The sequence below is a fragment of the Drosophila takahashii genome, chromosome 3R (assembly GCF_030179915.1).
Source record: "Drosophila takahashii strain IR98-3 E-12201 chromosome 3R, DtakHiC1v2, whole genome shotgun sequence".
Classification (NCBI taxonomy): domain Eukaryota; kingdom Metazoa; phylum Arthropoda; class Insecta; order Diptera; family Drosophilidae; genus Drosophila; species Drosophila takahashii.
Genome location: NC_091681.1, coordinates 10,637,781 through 10,665,636, shown reverse-complemented (window position 1 = coordinate 10,665,636; position 27,856 = coordinate 10,637,781). Strand labels below are relative to the sequence as shown.

Here is a 27,856-nt window from a genome sequence, read left to right as displayed (position 1 = left end):
CGGCGCACGTGTGAAAAGCTAAACTTTTATTTTCTACAACAAAGTGCCCCAAAACTTATTGGGTTAGGGTTGCAAACGAAAAGGGGTTGGGTTGGGGCGCCAGTGACGAGGGCTAAACAGCAATGACAACGCGTTCGGTTGCGTCATGAAATATTCAAAAATATATATGTGACTAAGCACACACAATGACGAAATGAAACCCACACTCAACGGCTTGCGTAAAGATACAAATATGCATACACAAATATAAACGCACAATTTCACGTTCACTAAATTGACACAAATTTCGATTGGGATTTGTTTCAGCCCCTGGCTGGCCAATTGATTTGATTCCCTCTCACAGCAAATCAGGATCGACAAGGCATTACCTCTGCATAAGCGATATAACTGAAAAATAAAACATTATTATGTGATATTTGGCATTAAAATAATTCAAAATAAATTAGATAAAATAAACTAGTACTGGAAAATATACTTTTAATTATTTGATGTATTTTAACGTATTAAAGAAGAAGAAAATGGAATTCCAAGACTTTTAAAATATTATTTTCAAAGGATATTTTTATTTAAGTCGTGTATTTGTAATACATAATACAGATATGTGTTATTTTAATCCTCCAATCAGTATTATTATGAAGCAACAATCCTTGAGTACTGATATATTTGAATAAGACATGTCAGCAGCTATGCCGTATTACAGATATACGTCATTAGAAAAGGTCAACGTATAATAAATATTTCATATGCCAATAACAAGTACGACCAGCCTTCACTTTCACCTTTAATACAAATCAAGCTGTCGGGTTTTTTTCGGAGTTTGTCTAGGCCGGAATTGCACGTGTTCTGTGAGTCGGTTGACACATGTCCTCCACCTGAGGTCAAGGACAAACGTAGTTATTTAGATGGACCCCAGTTCCCTCATCCTCCCCAAAAGTGCTGGCGTATGTTGTGATTTACCCTAGCCGCCCCAATTTGGTTGACGAACCATTTACATGATTGAACTTTTTCCCCCACCTGGATATTCCCTTGAAGTGCGTTTCTAGGTTGATTTGCATGTAAATATCCTGTTGCTCTCGCATGTGGCAATTAGGGACACTAGAGGCTCGCCGCACAGATATTCAAATTTTCCCGAAACACAAGAAGACTATTTTCCCATAGTAACTCGATTGAGGTAATTGGAATGTCCAGGGAATTGACTGATTAGAAGTGCGCTAAAGCCCTGAACTTAAGTTCTACTTAATATTGGAGCTCACAGGAACTACATATGTACATATATGGGCAATGTTTACCTGTATTTCGGGTGACGGAAGCAAAATTCTGCAGGACGGCAGGCAAACAAATGAATAAACAAACTGCGAACTGAGCTACGAGAAAGAGAGACGTTTGCTGTTTAGAAATTTATTGGCAAACAAAAGATTTATTAATGCGAAAATTTGCTGCATCAGCACACATTGTCGTTGCTATTGGCTTAACGAGCCATTGGAGTTGCCACTGCCATTGTTGCTGCCGTTGACTTGATCTCTATTTGCCATCCGAGGGTAAACAGGCAAATAAAGCTTAGTTGCATCTGGGCAAACAAGGGATGCCAGGATGGCAGTTCGCCGTGCAGGTTACGCACACAAATGAGCAAAGTAATGCGCAGGCGGGTGTAAATTTTGCGGGCCAGAACCTGGCATTACATTTAATGCAGCCGCCAAGAACAAATGCACTTTCATTGATTAGTTTACCCGATTTCGGCCTGAACGCAGCCTGGATCGCAAATGGGCCAGGCGCACTGGGGTTTGGCATTTTGGCCGCTGAAGCGATTAGCTTTCACCCACACTTCGCTAAGTGGCTTGTGCTAGTGTGTGTTAATTGCGTTTGGGCCTTGGTGTCCGTGTCCATGTCCGTGAGTTGGCCAAAAACAAGCGGGGATCCACTTTAAAAACACAGGGGACACTCAGCGGGCCCACGCGGCGTATGAGCAATAAATTAAATTTTTACCAAGTCGGCAGTAATAACTCTTGGAACCGACTGTTTGCTTAAGTTTCTCCCAGATTGGCATATGAATAAATGAGGCAGATATTTTTCCAACTTATGTACGAGTTTATATACCTACTGAAACTTTCTTCCTACCTGGGATGATTAAGTGCAGGCAATTTATTAACAGATCAAAGTTTATGGCAGTCGTGTGTGTGTGTGAAAACTGATTTATGGATGGCCATCTTAGATGCCACGAGCCAAGACCTTTGGAACTGTGCAAGAAACTGGAGGAGCAAATTCTTGAACTTTTCGCTTCTGGTCCATATTTATAATTTTGATTATTCCCGCTGATCGCTGAGCTTGTTCGGGGAATGTCCAAAGTTTCAATTGAAGATTAAGCCCGAAACTGGCTTTGCCACTTTTCCTGATTAACTTTCCAGTGACAAGATGCCAAACTCTCGGCTGACGTAATCGTTGGCTGCCCCTACCCCGCTGATTTCACCACCGAATGGGAAGTTTTTCGGATAAGGCAGCCAGTCAATCGCTGTTTAAAGCGGAGAAAAGTGCTTCCAAAAACAACTTTGAACTCTGATGTAGAACAAACACTGCAGCAACAAAAATAAGGACGCCAGCAACTGGCCGCCCTCAAAAAATGTATATAAACCTGTGATTTTTATAGTCGACTTTATTTTCTGCCTTCCGTGCTCAGGTCTAGGTTTTCCTTTTCCTCCTTTTTGGGGGCGTAAGAGGGTGGGGATCTCAAGGCGTCGTAGAAGGCAGCATTTGCTTTTATAGACTTTTCGCTGCCCGTCGTAATAGTTTCCGTTTCTACCCAAGTCGGTTGTATGTGCCTGAGTGACCCTTCAGATATTATTTTGGCTGCAAAACAAAGCAGAAATGACTTCCAGTGGTCGAAAATGCTGCTGGTGGGTGTGTGTAAAAAACACATAAAAAGTCCTTTCTTAGCTTTGACTTAGTTTATAAGGAAAACTTATAGGTGCTGTGGTTTGTCGGTTTTCTTTTCTGTCTTTAATCAATACTTAAGTTATGGCAGCACAGAAATAGAGATAACCATCGAAGATTTATTGCCAATGAAGGCGAGCTGAGTGAGTTTTATGAGCAAAGCTCGGAACAAAAGTTATGCCAACACAAAAGTGGAGCTATCCATTGAAGGCTGAATACTTATTAAGATGGTGCAAATAACAGAAAGGAAATGTATACATCACCCATTTGAAACAATTCAATAGCTGTTCGGAACTAACAACTTGGGGGCTTTAAACAAAGACTAAGTACATTATTTAATTAAACAAATAGCAGTCATACGTCTTACTTTCAATGACTACTTTGTTTTGTTTGTTTAGTATAAATATTCTGCACCCGTTACAGCTTGAACAATAAAAGGAGCCTGCCCTTAGAAGCAACATCTTGGGCTCCTGTCTGAGCTTTAGCCATGTTTTCCTATGACAATGCCCACCGAAATTTCGAGTTTTCGAAGTGGAGCGTCAAGCAACCAGGCAAGCACTCATTAAGAATGTGGGAAAGTGTTTGCCCAGCTTAAGCTTTTAAAAGCAACGGCAGAACGGCGAAGTGTAGCTCGAGTCCCGATGACAGGACGAGAGACAGCCGGGAAAGCACATATATGTAGATGGAGTCGGGGAAACTATTTTGACTAGACTACATCAGTGGGCTGAACGTGCCGGGGGCCTGGACAGTGGCGCACATGTGTGTAGGGCTGTGCGCAGAATGTGTTTTTATAGATGTAAGGATAAACATCTCGGCAAATGAAAGGGGATGCCGCCTGCTGGGGGCCACAGACATTAATTCAGCAGCCGGAGGAGGCAAGTTTCGGGCCACCCCAATCCAACCCAACCCAACCTCCACCCCACAACAATACACGCACACACGCCAGGCAATAACATAAAAATTTGCTGCTATAAATCTGCTCTCAACTAGGCGGAGGCACACTTTAATGGGAACTTTGCCCAATCACCTCTTGTTTCAGCGCCCACCCGGCGTATACGTAATCTGTTGTGTAATGTCTTTAGTTGTGACAAGTTCGTTGGGGAGAGTGCCGAACGAAACCAGAGTTGCCATGGTACCAAACAGATTCTGAGAGAGTGCGAAAAAAGTGGCAAAGGGAAAGGGACAGAAGAAAAAGGGCTGAAAGAGAGAGCATGCTCCTCCGAGCAAGTTGAAGTTTTGAAACAACATTTAGATAAATTTCCCCCGGGACTCCGAAATGGATGGAGCGGCGGAAAGAATGATGTAGTAGTCTGCTGCCTGTGGCAAATGTAGTTTTCATACCTAGTTAGTCGCTGAAGTGACTTTGAATAGCGCTCCAACTTAAATTGGATTGCACCAATTACAATAATTGAAAACTTGAGTCGATCAATGGGCTAATGAGATGACAAACTGCCAGCTAAATAAACTTTCAAATGCCATTTAATTTCAATTACTACACCACACCCTCGTCACTTTCGGCTGCCGTGGAGTCGACTTGCCGGGCAGATGTGGAGTATTGGACTCCGTTCGCTCGGAATAAGTAAGTGCTGCTCAATTTGGCCGCTCAACTATGTACTTCGTGGTTTCGTCATTAAGCCATTAAAGGGTTGACTCCCTCGCAGGGGGCGGTGTTTTAATTGCGTTTCGTTTTGCCAACACAAGGCGAAACGGAAACCCTCGACCGAAATTGAGCAACATTTGTGGGCAAGTTTCCCCTCCCCACTCGCAAAGTTTAACCGAAATGTCAAGTCATTAATATTCACACGCCGGCTGAAGCGAAAGAGTTTCAGCAACAATTCTCGATTCAGACGAATAATATTTAATTAGAGAATTGTTTAGACAAACTTTTTAATTACGGGGCCCGCAGCGACGACCGCCCGCATAAATCTTGCAGCCGGGAGCTTACCCGAAAAAATATTATGAACGCACCACTCGACCTTTGGAAAGCCTTTAAAGTCGGCTGCGGAGATGAAAAGCCCCTATTTTCCGCCGGTCCCTCCGCCATTTCCCCCCAGTAGCCGTCAGTTGCATAAATTTCACTTGCGCCGGCAACGTTAAAGTCAACATTCTGCTGCCAGTGGCCTACATTCGGTGGGGGGCTGGGAAGTCGGGGGGCGAAATGGGGCTTGGAGTGTACTTTCAGCATTACTGCCTCCGCCTTTCACTTTCGGTGACATTTTGCAGCGTTGCATACATCACATGTGCGCCTGTGTGCGAGAGTGCCAGTGAGTGTGCGTGCTTATGCAGATGAGTTGCCAGTAACGTGTGGAAAATTATGAAGATAAATTTGTGTTTGTCTTTTTTTGTTTTTTGCGAGCGCCCCAAAGAGCGTCAGTCGTGTGCCACTTTGGCGGCGCCAGCTGCTGCCGACACGAAAAATTCTATGAAAAATTACCCAAGTAAATCCAAGTGAGGTATAGGCGATAGTTTACAGCAGAGCGGAGTTCTTAAAGCGAACGGAAATTGAGGAGCATGCGAGATATAGAGTGAACTTAATAAGAGCTTTGACTATTATTAAGTAGGCTATGTAAATATGGGATTGGTTTTCTACAATACAACCAAATAAGATTTCTGTTGTTAAATAACGCGGGATATGGGCTTCTTAGCTGGGGTAATTGTGCATTTACAAACTACAGATTGCAAATATGCACATTACCCTTGAGAAAGTGATAGCATAATTATCATATTTCTATCCCAAATATCTAATATGGCCTACTCATTGAAAGTCCAGCTAATTTAAATTAAATTCCCCACTAGTCAAGGAGTTGTGTTACGGGGGGGAGAACTAAATTAATTGACAACTGTTTGAGATGCTCGAGAGGAGTAATTTGGCGCATTGAATACAAATTGCGTGGCCATGTGGCCCGGGGCCAATTCCCGGCAAACTAAGCCGGCAAATGGCGAAACTTGAGATAATTAATTGAGCGCTAAACTAAACACGAATTCCGAACCGAGCCGGCCAAAAGCAATTATCTACAATAACAATGCTCGCCACACACATATCCGTGTGTGTTCGTTAGCCCTGTGGCCCTTGCAAACACAGCCCACTCACCCACTCTCCCACACATCCGAAAAGGACCTACAGTAAATCACTTGGCATTTAGCAGTCTAAAATAAATCGATTCTCTATTAACGGAACATTAAAAACCCCGATTGCCTTTTGTTTCATTTCAGATAAATGCGCTAAACAAACAAAAACGGAAAACGACCGAAATCCAATCTGAATCAAAGGGCCAGTGGGACTTAACCCCAGAGACAGATGTTGCTGTTCCCCCACGAACGCGAAAATAGTGAACATGGCCCAGAGCCAATGGTTATTGATGGTCCGAAGAGTGGAAATCACTGTTGAAGCACTGAAGAACCGAGACGGAAAGAAATATTAAACAAATTATGAGCAGCAGAGCGATTGTAGGGCAATAAAATTGGCCATAAAAACACAGTTGATACCGTGCCGAACAATAAAAGACGAAAACTATTATTTGACAAACTGTCAGCGGAGTCACTCGAAAGTAAAATTGTGAACGTTTGCAGAAAGTCGGTGGGGCGCTCTTTCCAAGGCAGCCCGAAACCCCGAACGTTGGCACACGTTGCGTATACGCCGCGTCGGCAGTTCCGCAGTTTTCCAGGAGGTGTTAAATGCGTTCGCAAATCCCAGCTGGAGCGGTAGCTCCCCCGACCACAGTCCCCCTTGCATCCGCCACTGGAAGCCAGTAAGAGCCAGTTAAAGTGCCGAGCTGTGCACTATTTCCGCGTAACTGAACATTATCGCTCTCGCTCCCCTGCGGGAGGGGATGCGCTCCTGGAAAAGTCGCAGTCGATCCGAAATGCAAACACTCGAAACGAGAACGCGGCCCCTGCAGGGCGCCCAGCTCACCCAGCTCCTCCTCGGAGGCATCCTCTGCCTCACAATCGGTAAGTGCCCCGCTATTTAGCCCGAGACCAAACACCAAAGACTCTCGCGATGTATCTCGACATCCAAACTAATCAGGGCATAATCAATTAGTGTTTCAATGGCCCAATATCCTCGACAATTTCCTTCGATCCTTGCGCAATGTCAAAGGCATGTCCCCGAAAACAAGGTTGTTCAGCGACAGGCCCACTGAAAAAAAGGCATACTATAGAAACTTGCATAATTCGAGGGCAGGGAGACTTTGAGTAACATAATTCGTCTTACAATTTTCCATTCTACTTGTACTTATAGAGACTTTAACTTACAGAGGCACGAGCTATACAAGGTAGTCTGAATTGCTGTCATTATCATCTAATATTTACCACTTTGTATAATTTTTAAAGCGAAAAGCGCAAGTGTATACATTTTAAAGGGATATTAATTTCATAGCCCGCAGAAAATATTTTAAGTCTTTTTTCTTTTTAAATAATTAATTTGAAATTATAGAACCCTTTAAATTAAAATACAAGGATCCCTATAAATTGTTAAATAATGGACTACACAGCCATAAAAAAATATTAAAAATCAAAACTGAAACCAATGTTAAACATTTCCCTCAGTGAACCCACTCCTTCGTGTGCGGTGGAAAGCTGCTTGACATTTGCTTTTCAGCCGGAGGCGGCTCAATTGCAGTTGCATACATTAAAAATGAATAAGTGCCTGGCTGAAACAGATGTTCCCCGGTTTGGTTCTTCACCTTCCAGCCACCTCGTTCAATTTTCGAATTTACAATCGCTGGCGCTGCTGCCATCGCTGTTGTTTTCTGGCTCTCCAGTTGCCAGCGACAACAATTATGATCCCCGTTGCTCTGGCTGTGTGTGTGTGTACGTGTTAATTGCTCTGGAGAAGCAGTAAAAAATGGAATAAAGGGGGTAATTTCAATGAACTGCATAAAGTGGTTTTGTTAACACGCCGACAACAGTGGATGCAGTCTACTCGCACCCCATCAACCTTTAATTTGTTTCAATTGTCGGGTGTTTTTTCCCCACTCAATGTCAAAACAATTCAACTCACTTAGCTGGGTTTTACCTCCAAAAGCAGAAAAAATAACTCCAGTTAAGTTGGAGCGACAGTCTATCAAAGCTTACAATTCCCAATTTTGCACTCGATGTGACAGAAACAGCGACGCCCTTGCGTTTGACCATCCAACATATTTATTGCAGCATAATGAAAGACAATCGAGAGTCTGGCCAAAAAAAATATGTGCGATTTATGCTGGAATTTCCATTCAAATTGAATTTCTATGTTGATTGGTTTTTACGGCAAAGGAGTAGTTTAAGCTGCATTTATTTTCTAACCGAGTTAGTTTTGTTCGACTGCCGTTAGAGAGTTTGGAATCAATTAATGTGAGCGGCTGATTGGCCTTATTGGTTGCGTTTAAAATTTATGGCATTTATTTTCTTTTATCCGCCCAACTTTTTGGTATTTCTTTGCATAGAGCCAACGCTAAATTCGCCACAGATTGGCTTTATATTCAAAAATGAACCTATTTGTTTTGCAATCTAAGTCGTTTTTTTCCAGTTTAACTCAATCTACACTAGATATGCTATTTTAAAGCTTCCTACTGGAAGAAAATATAAAATAATTGGTTTTTTTCAATGACTTAGTATAGAATAATCACAAGGATAAACTATATTTGTTGGATTATAAAAATATTTAAGCTTCTAGACAGGGCTGTGAACCCATATTATTTTTGCATGGGTTCGGTTCGGGGTTCAAACCTAATCGATAGATAATGTTCCGGTTTGCGAACCGGTTCAATGATGAGCCGGAGCAGGGTTCAGGTTCGAACCAGGGTTCAAAAAATTTTTTTTAATGAAATAATAAAGTCAACATTTATTTCCATGTATTTTCATTGAAATATGTACCATAACATTAAGACTTATAAGTAAAGTTACTAGATTTATGATTTATAAAGTGTTTACCAGTTAAGGCAAAGAGTATACTCTTTAATCATGTAATTTTAATGTGGGCATACTGCGAAAAGTTTTGGAAGATGATAGTTATATATTATTAGATTGTTTGAGTTAGATGCAGTCATTGCATAGCCAAAAAATTTGCGCATTTTTATTTCCCTAAGTAAATAAACTCTATTTTAATATGATCAGAAACCCCCCACACAGTTGAATAAAAAAACACGAACACACAAAATAAATTTTTCGTGAACCGAACCGAATATCAAAAAAAAAAAGTTCCGGTTCGGTTCCGGTTCAATTATAAAAAAATTCGGGGCTCCCGTTTACGGTTCGGTTCGTTTTCTAAAAAAAGTGAACCACTCCGGTTCGGAGTGGTTCAGCTCCGGAGTGGTTCACAGCCCTGCTTCTAGATAAAAATAAACAAAGAATTCGGATTTATTTTTCCACACCTAACCCACTTTCTTGTTATTTTGCGGAGCCGGAAAAGTCGTGCAATTGAATTTTCGCATGATTTTACCTCATTGCTGTCATAAGAAGCTATTAGCGTACTTACTGCCGTCGCCCAAAGCCTCAGAACACACAAATGGGCCATAGACCGCGAATGCCCGGAAACCGTTGGAAACGGTTGGCGGCAAAACGAGGGAAAAGGCCAACATGAAAAGCATAATTCACCGGTGCTGCAAAATGTTGAATTGTAAATGATCAGGCAACGGCGCAGGCAGTGGAAAAATGGGGAAAAAGCACTAGAGGGGGTGCGGCAGTAAGCTAGTGAAGCCATTAAGGGTTCTGCGAAATTCCATGTACAACTTGGCCAACTATACAAATATTAGAATTTCTTCTGCACACATCCACAGCTGCATCTGCAGTTGCCCGCAGGTATGCTATAATATTTTCAACATTCTTAAACTTTATTGAATTTTCCGGTCCCTGGGAGAGTGTGGTTAACCACCCATCGCCACCCACTGCCCAACTTTGAGTGTAAGATTGATTTATTTTCCATTTGCTGTGCTTTGCTTTCTGCTGTTCCACATTTTTCATAACTTTTTCTGTGCTTCCCACTCGCCTGCAGTAAATTTATTTAAGTTGTAAATTGTGTTGGAAATTTGTAAGCATTTAAAAATGATTTGCAGCTGTCCGCACTCTCGATTTGCCTTTAAGTAAAATAAATCCATTGCCACAACTTAAGTACTATCAAGGCCTTGGCATAATGTGCAGCTGCCAAGAATGGCGCTGCGTATACGCAGCATCGGATCTGTGCATATATAAATTATGGCAATAAAAATAAAATCAACAGCGCTGCGCCTTTGGTTTCGTTTTCGGCTTAGTTTCTCGCTCTTTTCGTGCAACTTTTCACTTTCCTTTCTGCTTTCCTTGGGTCTGAAACAGAAACTGGAGCCGGGGACATTATTTCTTTGCTTTCATTTCCGCCTGTTTTGTCTGCTCGGTTTTATTGCAGTTCTCGCAACTCGGTTTCTTTCCATTTTTTCCCTGGCCCAGCAAATAAATATCACAAAAATTCGCTTCCAGTTCCGTCGGGCATTTTCATGAATTTCTCTCGCATAGAAAAGAATTTTCGCTCGATTTTCTTTTGCTCTCCTTTTTTCCTGCTGCTTGCTACTTTGCCAGCTTTTTGTTTCGGGTTTATCCGCGGCGTATTTTCCCACGACTGCTGCGAAACAAAACAGTGAAATGAAAAATTATGGCCAACGCCCCTCGTCCTTCGGCCCACTTTTCGCCTCGCCCCCATCCGGTGTGTGTAAATGTGTTTTTGCCATCAATTTTTATTGCAAGCTGAGTGTATCAATAAATTAAACATAAAATTTTCAACCGGCGGAAGGCGAGAAGTGCAGCAGCCACGCCCACCGTCCGACGGCCGACATAAACTGAGCATCTTGTTGAGCCATTGAATTGATTTTGTGGCCATAAAATGCATTTGGATTTGGCCAATTGGCATTGAAGTTGTTTCTCAATTTGACTCCTGACCTACCTACACCCGCCCACACGACGTCTCTTCCTTTGAGCACTTTGATGGATGGCCAGGCAATTTATATTTAATATGCTTACCGGCAAGGCAAATCATTGGAAAGTGCTCTACTTGGCCAAAAGCTAATTGTCGGTTTCAAGGATTCGGGTTCGGACTCCGGCCTTCAAGATTTCCCCAGAAAGCTTATTCAAATAGTTGTTTGGCATCCTAGCAAAGGCATTAATCTTTCGCCTCGCATGCTCCTTGGCAGCAAAAAAACAAAACGCAAAATCAATATATTCTATATCAATATTAATGGACCCAGTTCGCCCACACACACGCCTCGAAAAGACAGGGATAAAAAAGTGTTGACAGCTGCTTTTATTCACCTGTCAGGCACACAAGCCGCGCTAAACCGTTGATAAGCAGCCGGCCAACAGCGTGTCATACATACATGTGGCCCAAGCCTCCCCCTGGAAAATCCAGGTCCGGCTATCTTTCCCTGTCCATCCAAGAGGACCGGGCAATAAAAATCCATCAGCATCATTTATCAATAGGGGGTGTTTTCTGGGTGGTTCGGCGCCCAGCCCAGTGTGTCTAAAGAAATATGGAAATATCAAGTAGTCATGTAGGGGGGCTGGAGAAAAATGTGTCATCTGTCGAAAGAACTTTTTCGAGCCCAAATACTAGACTCCAGTGATTGTCGCCCTGGACCTGCTTGTCACAGAGCATAAATGTCAGAAAGTTCGGAGTTGATAAATGACATCGAGAGCCACTCGCCAATGTACTAACTTGGGCCAAGACAAGGGTTTCGCCGAAAAAGGCAAAAGTCCACCTGAACAAACAGCTCGCACCTGAACAACAACCTCATAACTGTCGAACCTCGGGACTTGTATCATAATCTTAGAAATTCTAAATAACAGGGATACATGTTAATAGATATAGAAGCATTAATGTGTATCGAAAGCTTTGCGTATTGAAAAAAAGTAAGGAAAATTCAAAAATTATAAAAATATAAACAAATCAAAAACATCCTTTCTTATGGTCTTTAAACCTGCTTAAAAATATATAAAATATACAATAAACATACAAATTTAACAAAATTTAAGGAAAAACTTAGGCTTTGTTAGAGTTTCTTTATTTCCAGCCTATTTTCTGGACATCACTCATCTAAATTAAGTTTCCTTCCTGGAGTTTGGCTTCGTTCTCCGCCTCGAAATTGTTTCGCAACATTTTAATTAGTTTTTATCTCCCTCCATTGGCTGCTGCTGTCATCTGATGGATCTTTAGCATAAAGTGCAAATGTAATTCAATTTCGATTTCCCCAACGTGCAGCTGCAGCTGACAGTTCAATTCCCGATACTTTTCTGGTTTTTTATTTGTATTCCGGGTGCAAGTGTCTCTGAAAGTTATTTGCTGTCGCTTGGCTCTTGTTTGCTGGTTGCTCACTGGAGGCGCGTCTTTTGCAAGGCAAATGAGCGCCGTGCCAAATGCCACGCCCCGAAACACCCAACCGCCCCTTCGACCCCACTTCCACCCATACTATCACTGCCCCCTTTCCTACTCCACAAACAGACAACGAGTGCAGGCTCTCAAACAATATCTGATAAGCTGCATCATACATTTGCATACTTCCGGCAATTTGTTTTTGTGCGAGCCAAACGAATCGAGACAAATGCAATAAGCGCACAGCAACAACAACGGCTATAGAAAATGCGACAGAAAAAATGCTAACTACAAAGTTATTCGTACCAACGAAATATTTATACACTTTGATATAGAAAATATCAATTGTTCGGATTTCAAGTAGAGAAGATTTAATTTCTAGAATTTTTAACAGAATACCATTTTATTTTGGAAATTTCTTTTAGCAATATCTCAGTTAAAGTTAAACTGTCACCTTTTTTTAAATTCTATTAGAAGGCACTTGTCGTTTGGGAAGTTTAGAGAATATTTCGAACGTCTTAAGAAAAGAATACCTAGAAACTGAATAACATTAACAAGATATTAATTTAAAGTTGATTAATTTAATTTAATTAGATATTCATCAAAATTTGTAAATACTAAATTCCTAAATTTTATTTGTGCAGTTTAATAAATTATTTAACGAACATTTCAAATTTCTGGATTGCTCTACCCTGGGTAGGGTATTCAAAGCACAAACAACTTGGGAAAAAAGATAAAACCGAAAGAGTTCACTGGCGCATACAGCTCGATTCGGATTCGGATTCAGATTCAGAGGCGGAGTCGGAGGCTGTTCACATAGTGCATACAAATTACGTCCCAGAACTGTTCCACGCCCCTGAAAACTCCCCCGAAAACTCCCCCAAAAACTCCCTCGAAAAACCCCCCTGGAAAGCTGCCAGCCCCTCCCCGCGCATTTGGTTTATTTAGGTGCCTCGCCTGTGACTCGCAGCAAGTTGTTTGCCATTTGCTGTGAGCTGTGTGCGTCTTTTGCAGGCAAAAATATTGTTAGCCATAAATTTTTGGCAACACAGCGGAACAGAGGAGCGTACAAAGGGCTGCAAAAAAAGTGCATCCAACATCGAGCAGGAAGCGCTGCATTTGTAGTCACAAATTCCGGGGCATTTGTTTAGAAACTTTGTCCGCAGTCCGCGACTGAAACACGCCATGTAATGTCAACTTGATTCAAGTCCAAACAAGAGCTTCCACTTGAGCAAGTTTGCAGCTCAGCGGAGCGAACCCAGCGACAGATAGATGTGCTGAGGATCCGCTTTTGTAAATATGGGAATTTGTGCACATAAATTGGCGACATCGTTCAGGGGATCAGGGTAACAGGGCCAACTTCCATCAAACGGCAGCCCCGAATTTTAGCTGATAACATAAACAAATCCACACAGATTCACACGAACACTGCTGTCAAAAAAGAAAAAAAAAATAAAAGCAGAAATCAAATAAAAATAGGCAACTCACAGCAAGGCTGCATGCGCAGCTTTTCATACTAACAAAAAAATAAATAAAATATTAAATGTTTAATTCACAAGAGACCAGTTAATAACGAACGACACCAAGATGAGTATGACAGAGATGATGCGGGGCAAATCGATGCCGGCGGACAAGAAGAATGATATCAAACTGGCCCAGCATGGTGAGACTCCCGCAAAATCTCAGCTTAAAGTCATAAATTATAATTTCTAAGGGCCGTTTTCTCGTCCGTTTGTTAAAGTAGGGTTAAAGCAATGATTCTCCATACGATTTCAAGGTTTTAACCCTACTTTAAATTTAACTTAAATTTAAATTAAACTTTGTCGGTGTTTAAAATTTCCATATATTTTTTCATAAATGTTCTTTGTTTAAAGTTAATACATAGTTTTTAAAGATTATTTTTATTTTAAAAAATAAAATAATTTAAAATTTAAGCTTATGTGACTGTAGATTTTATAAACAAGTAGATTCACATGGGGTAGCAGAAGTACAAAATTTTAAGGCGATTACTTAAGATTCCGAATCTCAATCCTTGCTCATAAATCAACCCGTTCCCGAGTAGATTTTGCCAATGTGCGAATGGTGCAAATCGGCTGTGTGCTGAGTGTCCTGGCCGAGGCAATTGAACGGGTGAAGATCTCGCTAATCATGCCGAAATTGCTGGAACATCCCACGCACATGGCGCAGGTTCTGAATGGCACCAAATTCGAGACAGCCGTTCACCTGGTGGAATCCTTTGTTCGTCGGAGGGAGTTCATTTTGCGGGAGAAGCGTCCGCCGCTGATGGACCATGGCATCATCCAGATCATCGACTTCTTCCAGCGGAACCACAAGATGTACCATCTGTTCCCGAGCTACTACAACCACATGAGCGCGGACGAGAAGAAGCTGCTGAAGGCATTCCAGATGCTCTACGACCTGGCCAAGGACCGCTTGTACAGGACATCCACCGATGCCATCGCCCAGGAGAGGCAGCTGCATGCCATGTACAAGCAGAACGAGGTGGTCAAGGAGCAGGTGGAGGAGATGCGCCAAAGAATCCAGGAACAGAAGCTGGCCATCAGGATTCGTATGGCCGAAAAGGAGGCCTACCTGCAGAACTACGAGGATCTCATGATGAAGAAGAAGCGGGAGAAGAACGAACGCATCCAAAAGGAAATGTGAGTGCCGTGGATAGTCCAATAGGTAATAATGACTTTCCTTCACCCAGCGATCGATGCACTCGCTTGGTCCGCGCCAGCAAAAAATCGAGTCTGGAGCGACAGGCTGATTTGGAAGAGCAGCTGCAAAAAACCCGAAATAACTACTCGACATCGACCAACACCTACTTGAAACAGGAAAAAGTGTTTCGCGAGGAAAAGTGAGTCATAATCTCTTTCCAGAGCGACTTTGCTCTGATACAATCCCCCGAATCCCCCAGAAATAAGCTGATCCTGCAGTTGCAGGCCATCATCAAAAAGTATGATCACAGCATTGGCGAAAAGATGATCGAGAACCTGCAGCTCACCGACGAGCACAAAAAGGCCAAAAAGGCCCTCGACGAATATATGATTGGGTTCCGGAAGGTCGAGCGGGTCTATAAGCAGATCGTGGTGAAGCGAGAGGAGGAGGAGGCCAGGCGCCGGCAGCACCGCATCCTCGTTTTCGCCATGAATCGCGCAGCCACCAAGATCCAGAAATACTGGAGGAAGTGGAAGAAGCACATGCGCAGGAAGAACAGGCGGAATAAGAGGGCCTAAGCCATGTAGGAAGTATATGAAATATTTAAATTGTCAGTGAATTGCTAGATTACTAAATGATAATATTAAAATTGAAATCTAAAACCGCAGAGAAGAGAAGCATACATCTTTCGGTCCAGTTTTTAAAAAGAGGTGGTTTAAACTAGGGTTGTTAAAAAGATCGATAGCACTATCGATACTGTCGATGGTTAAAAAGCGGGCCAATTATCGATAATATCGCTTAGCTAAGTATTTTAATTTTACACGTAATTTGAGGTATATTTTAAAGTCTTAAAGTCTATTTTTAGAAGACAACGGTTAGTATTATGATCCAAGCATTAATTTGAAATTTAATTTTTTTTAATAACAATTTTCGATAGCACCGATAATATTAAAAGAGGTCACAAATTATAGTTAAAACCATCGATGGTGCCCACTATGGAAGTTTTTACAACATTAGATTACAGTCGTATACTTGAACCAAAAAGTACATTTAGTCCCTTAACCAAGGGCTATTAACACACACAACGAATCAGCGGTCTTATCTCTCAAATACAAGGACATTACTTCCATCTAAATTGAAATTCAGCCTGTCACTAACTGCTTTCGCCCAAGCTGGATTGGCTTATTAGAGGAAAAACTAATTTCGCTTTTAATCTGCCGGCTGGCAAGCCACAAAGACACCGCCAACGCGCCTCATCCACTGCATCTACAATCTGCCCTCCATGGTGACATTTGCATTTAAAATGTGTGAGCCAGCTTCCCATTTTAGCAGCCCTTTTTTCGGCCGTTTTCGTTGTGGAAAATGCATAGAAAAGGGGATTTTTATCAGAATATGCAACCAGAATGAGGGGGACATTTTGTAATGCCACGGGGCTAAGTGCAGTCAAGTCAATGCCAAAAACTGCCGGCCCAATACGGCTGGGAACTCTGTGGCCCATGGTGAAGAGGGAAAAAATAAAATGTAAAGAGCGGGCCAGCTGGGCAACCAGAGCCAGGCAACCGAATTCGACCATCGAAACGAACGAACGACCGTATATGCAAATTACGCGCACTGCTCATGCCCTGTCATGAATTGTCACCCATTTTCCGACTGAGATGCTTCGACACGCGCTGTGTGGGCGGTTGATATGAGGGAGTGGGGATGGAAATGGGAAAGGGGAAAGGGGACCCTCCTAACCATGAGGTGGATAGACCGCAAACAGCCAAAGGCCCCCCATCGGGTGCAGCGGCACTGGCACTCATCCGCCCCGTTGGCGGCAACACTCATCCGCCCCGTTGGCTGCACCATGACTTTACGCCCGACAGCAGTCGACATGAATATATCTGCTGCTAATATCAGGTTTCCTTCCGCCCCCGAAAACCACACCAGCCATATCCCCACAAATGGTTTCGAATTGCTAATTTTATCAGCACGTGCACACATGTGTTACAACATTTTCTGCGCCAGGAGGACATCCTTTCTGCGGCCGAGGACATTCGTTATCGCCGATCTACGTTTGGCATTTTATTGCTGACCATTTCAGTTCGGCCCATAAAGATTGATAATTATGTCGGGCTAATATTGTCAGCCGTAAAAATTGATATCATCGGATGGGTGGTGGAAAATATTTTATGGTCAACCTTCAGGCCGATTGTGCAATGCACATAAAACGCTCATAATAATGCTGCGCGGGGCGAGGAGGAGTGAGAAGGGGGTGGCGGAAGGGCCGGAGGAAAGAGGGAAAGAATCCAATGAATATAAACAACAACAATTGAAATAATAGCAGGCAACTGAAATCCTATCACAGGACTCATCCTTACAACTCGGCAAAGACCGCAGCAGAATTGCTTTCCACCTCTATCTCCTGCCAGTCCCTATCTATATCCGTCTGCCTCTGTGTGTGTGCGCTTTGTCCTGACGATTTAATCGCAGTAATGGAAATGTCTTTTTTTATTAGAGATTTTCATTTCGTGCATATATAGGAATCCGTTTTCAGAGTATTTGCCGTTTCAATTGTTATATTTATTGTGCCACTGTTCCTGCCGATGATTGCAATCGAACCAAAAACCATCCACGGATTTACATTTTACTTAAATACTCTCACTGAAGATATATGCAATTTGGTTAAAAGTTTAATGGGTCAAGTATAAATGTATTAACTGAATACAAAATGAAAAGAAAGTTGATCCAAGCTATTCGACTGAAAAGATTTAAATGTTTTGTTCTTTGTGGTAAGCAACTACTGAACATTTATTTCTAAAAACATAAATTTCCAAAGTACAATACCTTACAATTTATACACAAAAAATTTCATATTTCAAGTTTTTATCACTGTTGTATTTTGCAAAATTTCGATTGAAAAATAAACAAAGATCGAAGTATTAATTCTCCCAGATAAGGGTAACAAAATCTCCACTTAAGCTCGACCTTTTATATTGTTTTGCTTCGATTCTGTGTCCTGTCAGCCTGTTGACATTGCATAGGGGATATGTGTAGATTGTGGACTAGATGCATTCGTATAGAATTCCATTTAGGTATCAACTAAATCTCGTTGATAGTATAACTGGTTCAATATTCATTAAATTAAGTGTTTGCCATTCAGTCGATTGTGTCGGGCTGCAAACGTTGAATGATGAATGGCTGATATCCCTGCAGTTAGCCCTGTTTTCGTTGCTTTGAATACTTGGCATTCAAATGTTTTGGCGGAATGCACACACAAGTATGCCAGCCATCCCCTTGACTCGAATGCCGAATGCCGAGTGCCGTAACCCATGCTGAGCCATGTGCCCTGTCATGGTCGTTGCATTCCATGGAATCCATGGACCCAACTCACTTCCTACGAGCCCACAACAAACAAACCCACTTTGGACTCAGCTTGGGCCATGGATATGGGTAGTACAGCTCGGGTTTTCTTTTATTCGCTGCCAAACAATTGTGAGGGAAATATAATGTGTACTCGCTGCTGGGAAAGTGAGACAAAACCGGGCAAACGGAAAGTATGCAGCGAATGAGCTTCCCAGCTGGAGACTGGGCCTTCTTATACACGGAAACCAATTTCTTCACGGAGTTTAATATAATTCTCAAGGTGTGTGAAAAATGGCAACGGCTTTTAAAGTATCCCACGAAATTTAAAACATTTTAATTTTGTATTCTATAAAAAATAAAAAGTGAGTAAAATTCCGACTTCCTATCCACTTTAGGGCCCTTTTTCCAGTGTACTCTTGAAGGTGGATGTAATGGATGCAGGAAGCAGGAAGCCACCAGACGGCGTTCCATTTTCTAAGGCTTTCGGCTTTTGGGCGAAAAGAAAGCAAACAACTTTAGCTCCAAACATCACAATATCGGGGTAGTCAGGAGCTCTAGGAGCGGGGACAAAAGCCTCAAGGGCCCCAACCGATTCATGAGTGCCGGAAATGCTTTATGAGTCCGGCAATGTTTCCTCCCCGCCATAAAACGCGAGCCAGCCAAATTGAAATCTCACTTTGCGCTGCTAACTTTTCATCTTGTGTTTTTTGGCTGGCCCAAAAATATACGTACACAGCTAGATATGTATTTATGCATAGTCGAATGCATAAGGAGTGGCACCAGTTCCTCCATTCAGCAGGATGCTTGCCAAAAAAGCCCAAAGACCAGAAAGGGAAACGAGCTGCTGAAAGAAGTTTCGCAGCCAAAAAGGCGTCGTTCACTGAATGCAGGCAACGTCTCTAACTGCTCATAATTTATGCTAACGGCAATTTAAACTTCAGCTGTTATTTATTAAAGCCACGTGAAGTCCTTTCACTTCGTCCCTCACCGCCGGTTGGTGGTCGGTCATTGTGAGCCGCGCTTTCAATGCCCCACTAAACCGAACCCATGACGCAGGCACAGTGGGCCGATTCGAGAAGTTACTTAAAACAAATTGAACTTGTTGTCAAAAAGTGGATGTATATATATTTATTAGGTCCTTGTATTTGAGTTTGGAATATTTATACATTCCGCAGTCCAAAATATATCCCTAAATTATAATAAAAATTAAGAAAAGATTCCAAACTATTTCCACAGAAATTTCTAAGTAAATAGAAAACGGATATTTTTCACCACCTTTTTAAAATTCACTTAGTATTGCATCCTTTGCATCTATTTACTTGGGAGAGATCAAGAACATCATTGGGTTAATTTTTTCATTAAAGTGCCTCCATAATCGTAATCCTAATCGAGTTCGTAAAACTTTACGCCAGTGAACTGCTCGCACATAAATGCTATTTTTAGGCCAAATTTTCTGCACTTCCGGTTCACTGTTGTTGGCTGCCAAAAAGTGACCTAAATTTACAGCCAGGGGAGGGCTGGCTGTGTCTGGGTTTGTTGGCCCAACCCAAAGGGCTGAAAGGGCTTCCCCCGCTCCGCGCAGCGCCATCAAATTGTTGCCAGTCTCTGGGATCCAGGGTGCAGTTGAATGTGTCGCATAGTGGAGGACGATCTGGCTGGTTTCGAGGGAGAAGTGGAGGGGGAGTAGGATTGTCGCCCCTGCAGTCGAGTTAAGTGTTTTATATTTTCGTTTAGCAGCTGAAAGTTGCATCCTTGGCTCGGATCTGGCCTGCATCCTGCATCCATCCATCTACTAACTGCTGCCGGCTGCGTTCGTTGTTTTTATGCAAAAGTTAAAAGCCACAAGCCCCACCGCACAAACAAACACACGAGAGAACAGGAACACACACTCAAATACTCGAATACTCACTCGCTTTTACCTTTTACCTGGCCCATTGCAGTTTAAAGCACTTCGAGCCGAGATTCAAGAGTTTTATTGGTAAATTGGACAGATTGAGCTAAAGTGATATTAATGTCAACGCCAGCAGAGGTGAAGCCGTTGGGGGCGGCAGGATATTCAAATTTATATAATTGCGCAAAAGTTTATACTGCCTGGTTAGTTTTGTGGGCATGGAGCTAATGAATTTTGTCGAGCAATAAAATTCTTGGGCAGAAAATATTTGTGCGCCTCCTGGGAAATTGCTTTACAAATACTTGAAATTTTAAACATTCGCATTGACTCGATTAAGCCCTTACCACAGATTTAACAATGCAATACATTTTTTGTATGATTTAAAGTGTCTTTCATCGTGTAAAAACGGTTAGTATTTATCGCTCCCCTGGAAGCAATTCAATTTAAAATTTAATTCAGCATCATTTTCGCTCACACCTTATTTATACAAACGACTGTGACACAGAAAAAACAATTACGTTTATTCCTCATGCAAAACGTGTTTAGGATGCGCCACATTTTCCACATGCATCTTATTTCCCCCTCCCCTCTCCACGGCCTCATCCTGCTGGCAACATCATTAGAGGGCGCACAAAAAAGGAGCAAACATGGAACGAAATATATATAAAAAGTGTGCGGGAAAATGAAATTTAACCTGCTATCAACAAATTGCGCTACTTTGCAGGTTAACTGCAGCGGAACAGACGGGACCACCGCGTCCGCTAGACAACAACATCGCGCTAGAAACAACAAGTAGAGCTCAATAATCGACGGTCGCAACTCTGAGATACCTGGTACACCTCTCAAGTGTGTCTTAATTATGGTGTTATCAGGATTATTATACCCGTTACTCGTAGAGTAAAAGGGTATACTAGATTCGTGCAAAAGTATGTAACAGCTAGAAGGAAGCGTTTCCGACCCCATAAAGTATATATATTCTTGATCAGGGTCACTAGCCGAGTCGATCTAGCCATGTCCGTCTGTCCGTCTGTCTGTCTGTCTGTCTGTCTGTCTGTCTGTCTGTCTGTCTGTCTGTCTGTCTGTCCGTCTGTATGAACGCTGAGATCTCAGAAACTACAAAAGCTAGAAGGTTGAGATTTCCCACACATATTCTTTGGCTTCCTACGCAGCGCAAGTTTATTTTAGCCGAGCGCCACGCCCCCTCTAACGCCCACAATCGCCCCTAACGATTTTAAAATGGGTCCTGCGCCCACATCTTTAAAGATTTCCGAGAAGTATAAATGCAATTTTGTTGTGTATATTTATACCTATCGAAATGTAGAAGACATTTTTCAAATCGGACCATTCATTAAAAAGTTATACGCAATCAAAAATTATATATCTATCTCCCTCGCACTCCATTTAGCTGAGTTACGATTATTAGTCGGGACACCAACCCGACACAGCGTTCGCACTCCCTTTAGCTGAGTGACGGGTATTAGATAGTCGGGACAACAAACCGACTATAGCGTTCTCTCTTGTTTTTAATGTATAAAATGAGATTTAGCAAGCAAAACGAACGGGATTTAACAAGATCTTAAATATTGGGAAATTCTTTCTTTAAAATGATCTCATGTAATATTCAGGTTATTTATCTTTACATTTATATTTATTATTTATATATTATTAGTACCTAGAAAGTATCGCAAGCTATATTCATGAACCGACTAAATCTTTAGTTATTTATATTTACTAAATTTTAGACCGAATACCTCCAAGTAAAATACCCACATAGGTTTAGTCATTATTAAAATGTTTCCCTTTCAATAAAATTACAATGGCGGTCATCCTTCTTATATAAGTACAAATGAAAATAACTCAATCAAAATAGGTTATATTTTCCTTATATGAGCATAATGTAGTTAATATAGCGTAATGTAATAATAAGTAAGTACTATCCCTTTAATTCGAGCGTTTACATCTCAGTCCTTTCAATTCACTGATTTTCCAGCAAGATTTGCTGTAAGATATATTTGCACGAATCCAGTATACCCCTGTATTCCAGACGTACCGCGTATAGAAGGAACAACAAGCGGCAGGAACTCCACTTGATGTGCATGACTTGCAACAAAGCGAGAGTCCCTGGGAAGTGCAGTTGATTGCTGACTCTGGGTTCGGTTTTATATATGTATATGGTGCTTCGGGCTTCGGGATGGGTTCTGCATCTGGATCTCTGGGCTGTGGCTCGCGATGAGCAGGGGAGAAGCTGTTAAAAGCACTGAGGTTACGACGTGTCGGAATTTTTATGCGTTTTAAAGTATTTCCATGGGCCAGGCGGTGGGACGAAGTGGGGGCCCGTAAAACTGTATTAAGCGTGGAAAACTAAGTTATGCGACAGAGCGGAGAGTTACGTAGAGCAGCGCCATAACAACTTAGCACGTACAGCCAGTAGTAGTCCTTTCCTGGACGTGTGTTAGTGAGTACATGTCCCAGCGGGAATGTGAGAAGTTGGTTTTTGTGTTCTTGAAATCCTGTTCCTTTTTGCAGGCGGCGGTGTAGGGATAGATAATTTCTGAGCGCTAAATGAGGGTGGGTTTCTGAGAAGCATCAATATCAGGCCACTTATGCGCTGTGTGATTTCTGTGGCACTACGATTATAATATTTTTTAACAAAAAAATCACCAACTTATAATATTCAAAAATCCTATGATTTACACCAAAACCAAAAGACTTGTTCTCACATTTAGTTTTAATTTTTAGTAATTTTAAAAGTCGTAGAAAAAATATTAATAATTGTTAATCAAAAAAATTAAACTATATAACATTATTATCATAATGTCTATAATGATAATATTAATTTATTTTACTCAACATTTTTCAAATAATAATAAGGATGAATGTGGGATTCAACCAAATTATAGAGAAAAGCCACGGTAAGACGATTAAAATATTTGATCACATTTATCAAGGAATTACATTAAATTACAAAGAAAACTATTGTTGTTTTTTACATTTTTAAACATTTTCTGTGAAATAAAATAATTTGATCGTCAGATCGTGGCCTAAGCCATTTTTAAGTGTTGTTAAAATATAAAAATTCGTGTTGGTGGTATTGATAACACGAAAAATGCCTAATACACCTATAATATACGTAACCTTAAATGATTACGGTCCCTGAAAAGTATTTTTTAAACGAAATACTTATTCGGCGCCAAAGTGTGACCGGACTTTACAACGAAATTTATATCAAATCTGCATTTTAGTATTATCAAGTATATGATGCAGGGTCACATCATTTTTAAATTTGTTGGAAAAAGTGAAAAAAAAGTGAAAATAGTTAATTTTAATCTAAAAAACAATAAAAAGGTGAGTGATAAAATGAATTTTGTTTTTTTATAACCTTTATTTCAGCGTTACAAAGGTTAGTATCACAGATATTTTCGCCATTAATAAATAACGCCTCCGGATGCTATCTTCAACACAAATTCTGCATTTCAGTGACACTTGAAATGTTTTTAATCTTTACCAGTGGTAAATGGTGTGAGGTGTTCATTAAATGGTTGTATAAATAGTACTTCAGTACTAACTTAGTTGTTTAACTTAATCAAAATATTACATTTATTTCAGCCAGGACGACTGAGACCTCTTGGGACCAGAAGTGTTGCGCCTGCGTTTGTCATATTTTATTTTTTCTTCTCATAGTTTTTGATATAGATACCCGACATAAAACAACTGAACAGAGGGTAAATGATCGGCCATGGCAAACCAGGCATAATTTCTGGAGAGATCCTTTAATTTTGTGCGGAGACCTAATAATGGTAATTACTCTTATTATTATTCCTGGTCTTACATTCATATCTAAATTATGTTTGATATTTTCAGAAGACAGACAAGAAATGGATATCTAAGTACTGCATTCGGCCAAGCAAAACCCGGGAATGCTTCAGGCATTAAAAATTTGTAGTTCCAATGCTTCGATTGTAAATATTATTAATAAATACACAAACAAATATTACAAAAAACATGATTTTTATTGTGGAAAATCAGATACTGCAAAGCAGTGCAAAACCAAAACTGCGAGGGTCTGGAAAAACCAAAACTGGGAGGGTGTAGAAAAGCAGAGATTGCAAGTGGAGGAAAACCATAACTGGGTACGTGTGGAAAATCTATAATGCGGGAAGTCGAAAAACCAGTGGATTTTGTCCTGCATTCTTCTGCCAGAGATCCAGATAGAAACCTCATTTCCCCCTTACTTTTTGTGTCACCCCCGTGTATTTTGAAACCAGAGATGGAAGAAATGTAAGGGGTGAATGAGGTTTAGTCCCTTCCGCTTCTATGGAGAAACCTCTTGAAAATATGTTATTTTCCATAGGAATTTTCCCGGTGGGGTGCCATGGAGTGTGTGAAGAGGGGGAGGGGGCCGTAATGATGTGGGTGGCTTGAATGACACGTTGCGGAAGTTGTGGCTTAGTTTGTGGGCGAGTGGAGGGGCCAGCCGACAGTTTATGTCTGCGAGCTTAGCTCAAAAATACGCCAACTTGTTTGCTCAAAAGGCATAAAACATAAAAAATACTGCCACGCACACACACACTCGCACTTGCACTCGCTCCCGTGGAGTCCTTTATGCTGCCATTACCACATCATAAAATCCTTCTTTTTGTGTCCAACTAATGATGGATGAACCATAGCCACAGGTAGAGAGCGCAGTAAAGATATCAAGCTGTTTCATGACCCACATACCTTCACTCCTCCAGGATTTATCCCGGATTCGTGGGCTGGGCCCGTAATGACTCCATCCGAGTGAAGTCCGCACATGAGCATTACATTAATTATTACCCACAGAATACGGGAACACTATGTTGCCATATTTTGTGCGGGATTTTGTTTAACAAATTGAAAATGCTGTTTTTCCCGCGAATTAGCGCGCTTTTATCTTTACACATGTGTAGGTTTTTAATATGACTAATTGGGAGTCGAAAAACTATAATATATTAACAGCGAACATTTTCATATCTTTGATTTATTTAATAATTGCAATTAAGTATTGCAGTACTTATGTAAATGAGCGTATTGTATTATCCCAAAAGTTCATTGGCCTGCATTTAAATATTTCATAGCTAGATCACAGAAAATTTTCAAAATAAACACTTTGAGGAATACTTGTAGGTACATTTGCGGAAAAATACATTTTGTACTCATAATGGAATAAATTGTGAATTTATTATATAGCTCCTTCCTATTTTATATTATTTTAACCCAATTCATTTGAGTGTTTAAAGTTTAAACAATGCTTATGCTTAATAAAGCAATTATATTTGTTCTTGTAAAAATCATTGGAATGTTAAAAGCCGTGAAACAATTCAAAAAGCCACACAACTTATTAGCCATGTCAAAATGATATGCTGAGAGCACAAATCAATTAGCTGACGGTTGAGATGTGAAAAAGCGAATTCATCGCAGTTCAAATGTATTTCTTTGGCGAGCAAATATTAGTTTTGATTCCGCGTCTATCAGTAAATTTCAATTAGAAAGATGAAAAAACAGCGACGCCTGTTATTTTATTCATTTTATAAAATTCCTTTTATTGCTGGCGAGTTAGCAAACTGGAAATGTCAAACCGATAAATGCAACTGAAGCGGCCGCAAAAAGCATTTTCCACCAGCCAACGCCGCTTACATTTGCGGTCATTTCTGACAGTTTTCGTTTCAAAGCAAATAATAATATGAAAGCGAATTTTCCCGCTTACTGCCCCTTGCCCACCGACCTCGGTGCATAATTGATAGATGGAAAAATAGAAAATTGGAAAATAGAACAACGGAAAGCGGGCGGTCCGAAAAGTGTGTTTTTGATAGACACTCCGACACGATACCACAGACTATTAGGGTTTATTAAGCGACATCTAATGCCTGTCAATTTTTTCCAGCACAGATATCACATAAAACACATGGAGTACAGGATGCATGTACCGAATGACGTTCGTGTGTTGGGCCTGCGGTTTTTTCACTTTAACACAAATATTTATTTATGCATTAAAACAAGTGCGTCGCAGTCAAAATCAGGACAACTGGCTAAATATTATTGCAGCGGGCAGACCAAATATCGGTCGTCATGTTTATTTGAAGCATAATTAAAAATGGCGCAAGCTCGCATATCAAATATTTACTGACAGCTCGGCGAGAGGTGGAAAATAAAATGTAAACGAGACGAGATTTCCGACTTTCATTAAGTGCAGTCATAAAATTGGCTTTGATTTCGCATTTGGATATGGTTTTTGCCGCAAAAAGCGAATTTAATTAAATCTGCGAGGCATCTAGTGCAGTTCAAGGCCCCGGCCCCGAAGCCGCATTAAATCCGCATAAGCCGAGGGCAAAGAAGGCGCCTCACTAAGCCCGGAGTCATCTATGGGCAAATATTTACCTGCATACAGGATGAATCTCTGCTGGCACCTGGCCTCATCCAATTTCTTTGGCTGCGCCTCAAAGAATGCTGCATCAACCCGGCCAATAACAAATTTGCCAAAGGCGTTTCTTTTTTTTGGGCTCCTCTCCTCTGAGAGAAAATTTCTTTTGCTTTATTGAGATTGAGTGAGCAGTCGGGTGGGTCGGGGGGATGGGACTCGAACTCCTGCTCCTTTCCGCCTCATGGGCGTGGCCAAATTGGATTTGCCACGTTACATGACGTCGACACTCACAAAGTACACAAACAGACGGAGTGGGAAGAGGGGGGAAGGGTACATGGCTCTGGGATAAGATCGAAAAGGACGCCCAGGATATGCAAATCTCAAGGTTGAGCCTGCAATTTGGTTTCAATTTGAGGGCATCGTAAAATTGCAATTTATGAAATATCGTAAAGTCGTCGGCCTCGTCGATTCCCAGACCAATTAACAGTCCACACAAAGCGACTGCCATAATTGCTGCCTTCCGGCCTTTGAAAACTCATTTCCTGTCGCAGGATCTGGTGTCCTTTTTGGGCCAAGGGCCTGGGCCACTCATCCCACATTTGCACGAGGGGCTACTTCTTGAGCACATCAATTTGCCCTTTGTCAATATGTCTGTGTGTTTTTCTAGTATTAATTAACCCTAATTAAGTTCACATCGCCCAGGCGAACTACAGATGGAAAGCGAAGAGAAGGGGGAGCAAAGGCCGGCGGGCCTGGAAGCATTTCGAGTGAAATGATTAAACAACTGCCGCACCAGCCTGTCACAAGTTATTTTTACTCGTCGCCCCGGGCCTGCAGGCTACGTTCCGAGACATCCGACGAGAATCCACTTTGAATGCACAAATGTGTTGTAAAATGTTTAATTAAAGTATGCAAAGTTGCGACAGCTGCCGCCATCTGTGAGTAAATAACTTCCGGTAAGGAATCGTTTTTAAAAATCATCTAACGATTCGAACAAATGGGTCTTACTTTAAGAACTTAATTATGTTTGCTTCGGAGCTTATAAAGATATATGATTATTTGTGGGAGTTAAATATATGACTTGGAATCACTCGAAATAATATAAAAAAGTAATTTTTAAAGTAATTGGTAAAAATAAACAATAGTGAATAATAAAAACTGATTTAAAGATAACTAAATAATTAGATAGGCTTATGAAATCACTTAAAAAAGTGTCTAAAACAGGGGTGTTCAAAATTGGCTTACGGCAGTGCCCTTACCAACACAATTAAAAGAAAATCACACGCACGCAAGTAACGACTCACACACAGTCATGAAAAAGACAACAACACTTTGCACTGTG

General features: G+C 41.3%; 2 protein-coding genes and 1 long non-coding RNA gene across 4 annotated transcripts in view; all 3 read left to right on the top strand.

The window, feature by feature from the left end:
• The window catches only part of dpr11 (defective proboscis extension response 11), an 80,056-nt gene that overhangs the window by 23,087 nt on the left and 29,113 nt on the right, over positions 1-27,856 (top strand). For both annotated transcript variants that reach the window (XR_006412441.2, XM_017142069.3), the window contains exon 2: positions 6,139-6,876. Coding sequence is in view for 1 of the 2 variants with exons in the window: in XM_017142069.3 (XP_016997558.2) it covers positions 6,756-6,876 (121 nt within the window). In the remaining variant the exon portion in view is untranslated. The remainder of the gene's footprint in view (positions 1-6,138; positions 6,877-27,856) is intronic.
• LOC108057676 (dynein regulatory complex protein 10) lies at positions 13,636-15,581 on the top strand. The gene is made up of 4 exons (XM_017142068.3): positions 13,636-13,901; positions 14,301-14,898; positions 14,949-15,098; positions 15,159-15,581. The coding sequence occupies exons 1-4, from the start codon at positions 13,826-13,828 to the stop codon at positions 15,475-15,477; spliced, it is 1,143 nt and encodes a 380-aa protein (XP_016997557.2). The 5' UTR covers positions 13,636-13,825; the 3' UTR covers positions 15,478-15,581.
• LOC138913561 (uncharacterized) lies at positions 23,374-24,128 on the top strand. The gene is made up of 3 exons (XR_011419336.1): positions 23,374-23,480; positions 23,742-23,932; positions 23,997-24,128. It is a non-coding gene; the product is annotated as an uncharacterized lncRNA (long non-coding RNA).

Excerpts from the sequence above, each read along its gene's own strand:
- LOC108057676 (XM_017142068.3), top strand. The coding sequence starts at position 13,826 with ATGAGTATGACAGAGATGATGCGGGGCAAATCGATGCCGGCGGACAAG. Across the intron at positions 14,899-14,948 it reads GAACGCATCCAAAAGGAAAT|CGATCGATGCACTCGCTTGG; the intron begins GTGAGTGCCGTG and ends TCCTTCACCCAG. Across the intron at positions 15,099-15,158 it reads AAAGTGTTTCGCGAGGAAAA|AAATAAGCTGATCCTGCAGT; the intron begins GTGAGTCATAAT and ends CGAATCCCCCAG.